The sequence below is a fragment of the Pecten maximus genome, chromosome 2 (genome assembly GCF_902652985.1).
Source record: "Pecten maximus chromosome 2, xPecMax1.1, whole genome shotgun sequence".
Lineage (NCBI taxonomy): Eukaryota > Metazoa > Mollusca > Bivalvia > Pectinida > Pectinidae > Pecten > Pecten maximus.
In genome coordinates this window covers 44,027,669-44,032,534 of record NC_047016.1, presented here as the reverse complement: position 1 = coordinate 44,032,534, position 4,866 = coordinate 44,027,669, and the positions used below count along the sequence as shown (strand labels likewise).

Genomic DNA, 4,866 nt, shown 5'->3' with positions numbered 1-4,866 from the left:
TTTGTGACCAAATTTTCATTACCTCCCAAATCACATTGAGTTGCTTGTTGGTGTTTTGTAGTTTGTGCAGGTTTTCCTCTTTCTCTTTTCTTTAATTTGTGTATAGCAGCTTGTTGTCTTTTTATTTTCAAATGAAGATATGGTGCATTTGTAGACTTAATTTCTTCTTGTATTATTCTATTAGTAAGTGGTTTGATTTGTTGTGACATTTTTACTTAAACAATACTTTACCTTTAACGGTACTGAAATATAAGACATAATAAGAAAATGCCAAGAAAATAAGGTAATTAAAGGATCTAAGACATATAACTGTAGCGAATCAAAGTTATACATGTTAGAAGGCTCAGATAGCCTTACCTTTATTGTTGTAACTGTAAATACTCCCGTGTTTGTCAATGTCAATTCGGAGCTTGATTTACTGTGATTTTTGTACTCTATTGTTACAAACGCTGTGGGAACCACGATGGCGATTGTTTAGAACGAGGCTTCTCGTTTAGAGCGAGACTTCCTGTTCTGACAGGGTATAAAAAGCCGAGAACGTCAGTGTTCACCCCAGTTCTGATAGAAGTGTTGGCGAGTTCAAGAGAAGACTGATACAACAAGGTACGGGTAATACCAATTGGTAGTGTTGTCTTGGCTCGTGCGTTGCTCTTTTCGACCTGTGCAGGGTTTGGCGAGCGGCGTATGAGCGGACAAGGCAATATACTTAATATCTCGCGGCCGGGGTCCTGGCTGGATAAATAGTTCCAGCGTAGACAGGACGCAGCGCATTGATAGGAAGTGATTCTTGGGTCTTTTAGCGCCTACTCAGAACTCTTGTAGCATTACTGTTAGGGTACACACTACTGTGCGGAAAATAACGCACCGGTAATAAATAAACCGTATATATATGTTGTTTAGGGCTCATGCGTCAGGCTAGACGCATGCGTTGTATATAAACGAATCATATAATCATTGTATATATTGTTAATTAAGTATTATAAATTGAGAGAGTGTTGTTAGCTGCTAGGAAAGCAGCTCGTGCTCTATTTAGTTATTTGTTAACACGCCTTATCCCGGAATCAACCGGGTACGACACCCAGTAAACGTTACAGATTCTGGCGGCAGCGGTGGGATAAGGAAACTGTTTACAAATAACCACACGTTTTCAATTAAATATTATGATGGAAGCCGATATAGACCAGGAGATTTGTGAGCTAGACAAGCGGCTAGAGCGAATGCGGGAGGAGAGTTTTAGAATCCGCCAACAGCTCGCCCAGTCGACTCCACTAACGTCCGGCCCAGAGGGGCGCATGAGCACCCGGGACTCTGGGATCGGGTCAAGACCGTTTAGTAGTGTAAACGATACTACAACGAGGGACACCTCAACGGGGACCAAGCCAAAGGTACGACTAGACCTAGGGAGTGATCTGGACCATGAATATCAAGTGGACACACCTGATATTGACAGGGATTACAGAGGGACGCATGCAGCCGATGTAAGTTATGCGGCGGATACGCATGCGGCAAGTCCTAATGTGCCAGATACGCATGCGGCCGATTTGAGTTATACACCAAATGCGCATGCGGCAGATACGCATGAGGATGATTTAGCTCGTTCGGCGAATACGCATGTGGGCAATTCCTTTCTGAGAGGCCAGTCTGCTAGTAGGATTACGACACGCAGAAGGCAGCTCCCGAGCTTGGCAGTAGCGCGAGAACAATATACAGGGCAAGACTCACCTGTTACACGGAGGCAGCTACCTAGAAATATCAAACCTGTTACTTATGACGGAACCGGCTCATGGATAGATTACCGCACGTACTTTGACGCATGCGCCAAACTTAACCGCTGGTCACAGGAGGAAAAGGGTTTATATCTTGCCGTGTCATTACGTGGCCAAGCACAAGGTGTATTGGGTAACCTTCCTACCGACTCCAGAGACCATTATGGCGAGCTCGTACGTTCACTGGAACAACGCTTCGCTCCCCCAAACCAGACCGACTTGTACAGAGCGCAGTTAAAGGAGAAGAGGCAAAAGGCGTCCGAATCCTTACCCGAGTTGGGGCAAGCTATAAGAAGATTGACATATTTGGCTTACCCGACGGCGCCAAACGATTTACAGGAAACGTTGGCGAAGGAGCATTTTATAGACGCATTACATGACTCTGAGATGCGCGTGCGCATTAAACAGTCGAGGCCTCGCACGTTCAATGAAACTGTACAGCTTGCTGTGGAGTTAGAGGCGTATAATAAATCGGAGAAAAAGCACCATACGAGAGCAGCCGTTGTTGAGGATGAGAACAAACAGGATCAGACTGACAATATAACGGCGCTCAGTAAGTCCCTAAAAAAGCTCCAGGAAGATATGGAAACTTTGATGGCGACGATGAAGACCAAACCACAGAGTCAGAAACAACGTGCGCGCGACGCACCAAACAAAGCTGGGCCGAATCGTAACACAGACATTCAATGCTTTTTCTGTAAGAAAAATGGCCACATAGCCAGAAACTGCCCGAAAAAGAAACAGAATAAGGAACAGAAAAAGGCGGACGGTAAAACCAATGCACTGCATGGAAAACCTACGCATAAGACAGATGCTGTCAGCCACAGCGCAGGAGTTAGCGCAGCTTGCGACGCCGGCATATACATACAGACAACTATCAAGGGCATAGAAGTGAAGCTTTTAGTAGACACTGGATCTACGGTGACAATAGTTTCAAGAGATGTGTTTGACAGGATTAGGGAGGACGATAGACCTAGCATGGAAAACATGGATAAGCTGATTAAGACAGCGAATGGCAGCAGATTGGAGGTGGTCGGTGCAGGAGTATTATCATTCTCTCTGGGAGCACGCACTGTAGAAATGACGACCGTGATTGCTGACCTAACTATTGATGGTTTGCTGGGAATGGACTTCATGATAGAGCAGGGTTGTATGGTTGACATTGCTCAGGGGTTACTGAGAATGTGCGACATCAACATCCCTTTGCTATTCGAAGGTTCCTATGGCTGTTACCGGGTCGCTGTCTCTGAAAATATCTGTCTTCCCCCAGCCAGTGAAATGATTGTCGTAGGGAATGTTATCGCCGAGAAAAGATCACGTATACCAGGCACATGTGTGCTGGAGCCGACAGATAGATTTATCAGCGCGGATAGGGCATTGGTGGCTCGTGCTGCAGTTTCTCCTGCGGCTAATTGTGTTCCTGTAAGACTAATGAATATTACAGAGGAGCCACAAATGATATACGGAGGAACAATAGTTGGACAGCTCTCACCAATGGAGCGTATAACCCATAAAACCAATGATCGGACAGCAATGGCGGACACAGCGTACCTGGATAAACAGCTACATCAACTACTTGAGAGGTCTCGTGAGCATTTGACAGGGGATCAGATACAGAAGGCTAAAGCGTTTTTAGCTAAACGAAGAAATCTGTTTGCGTCATCTGACTTGGACCTCGGACGTACACAGTTGGTAAAACACCAGATAAAAACTGGAGATGCGCAGCCGATAAAACAACCATGGCGCAAAGTACCAGCTCATATGACCGGTGAAGTGGACAAGCATGTAGAGGATATGCTACAGAAAAAGGTGATTGAGCCATCTACAGGGCCGTGGTCGTCTGGTATTGTGCTAATACAAAAGAAAGATCAGACAACACGGTTTTGTGTAGATTACCGCAAACTCAATGCCGTTACCTCCAAGGACGCATATCCACTGCCGAGAATCCAGGAATCGCTTGACCATCTATCGGGTAACGCATGGTTTTCAACACTAGACCTGTTCTCTGGGTACTGGCAAGTGGAACTCGACAAACAAGATAGACCGAAGACAGCCTTCTCTACACTGATCTACTTGGACGATATTATCGTTGTTGGTAGTACCTTTGAGGACATGATTGAGAACCTTGAGAAAGTGTTTGATCGCCTGGAGGCTGCGGGACTAAAGTTCAAAGCCAAGAAGTGCACACTGTTTTCTAAACGGGTCGCGTACCTAGGACACATCATTTCAGGAGAAGGGGTATCTACCGACCCCGAGAAGATAGCCAAAGTTAAAGATTGGCCTAGGCCTACGAATCTGACCGAAGTACAGTCCTTCCTTGGCCTATGCAGCTACTACCGGCGATTTATTCAGGGATTTGCAGCGATTGCGAAACCGCTACATCGGCTCTCGGAGAAGGGCACCAAGTTCAACTGGACAACGGAATGCAGTGACGCATTCAGCACCTTGAAGAACGCGCTCATTAAAGCACCAATTCTCGCTTTACCAGACTTCGAGAAAATGTTCATTTTGGACACAGACGCAAGTGGATCAGCACACAAATTCTTTGTGAAGTGTTTATGGAGTCAATGGGAATTGACTTTCTATACACCAAGACTTGCTATGTAGAGCTTGGACACCGCCAGGACAAAAATACAGTACACAACAGGTAGTTGTGCCCCTGACGGAGAGAAGAAACATTCTAGAAGGTCTACATGACAACCGCTCTGGTGCGCATCTTGGAGTTAGCAAAACCATGGCAAAAGTAAGACAGAAGTACTTTTGGCCGGGACTTCAAAGAGATGTACAAGCGTACATCGCTGGTTGTGCGGCGTGCACCAAACGGAAAAATCCGTCGAAGACGAAAAAGCCCCAATGCAAGTGGTACATTCAGGTATGCCCATGGAGAGGATTGCACTCGATATCATGACTGATTTACCAGAAACTGAGGACGGAAACAGGCACATTCTAGTCATATCCGATTACTTCAGTAAATGGACAGAGGCATTTGCTATGCCAGTCCTCAGGGCTGGAATCGTTGCTACCATTCTTGTTGAAGAGGTGATAAGTCGTTTCGGAGTTCCTACATATATCCACTCCGACCAAGGAGGTCAGTTCGAAG

At 45.8% G+C, this 4,866-nt stretch overlaps 1 protein-coding gene across 1 annotated transcript; it reads left to right on the top strand.

The window, feature by feature from the left end:
• Positions 1-1,163: 1,163 nt before the first annotated feature.
• Positions 1,164-4,373, top strand: LOC117343329. Its single transcript, XM_033905674.1, has one exon. The coding sequence runs from the start codon at positions 1,164-1,166 to the stop codon at positions 4,371-4,373; it is 3,210 nt and encodes a 1,069-aa protein (XP_033761565.1).
• Positions 4,374-4,866: the final 493 nt, after the last annotated feature.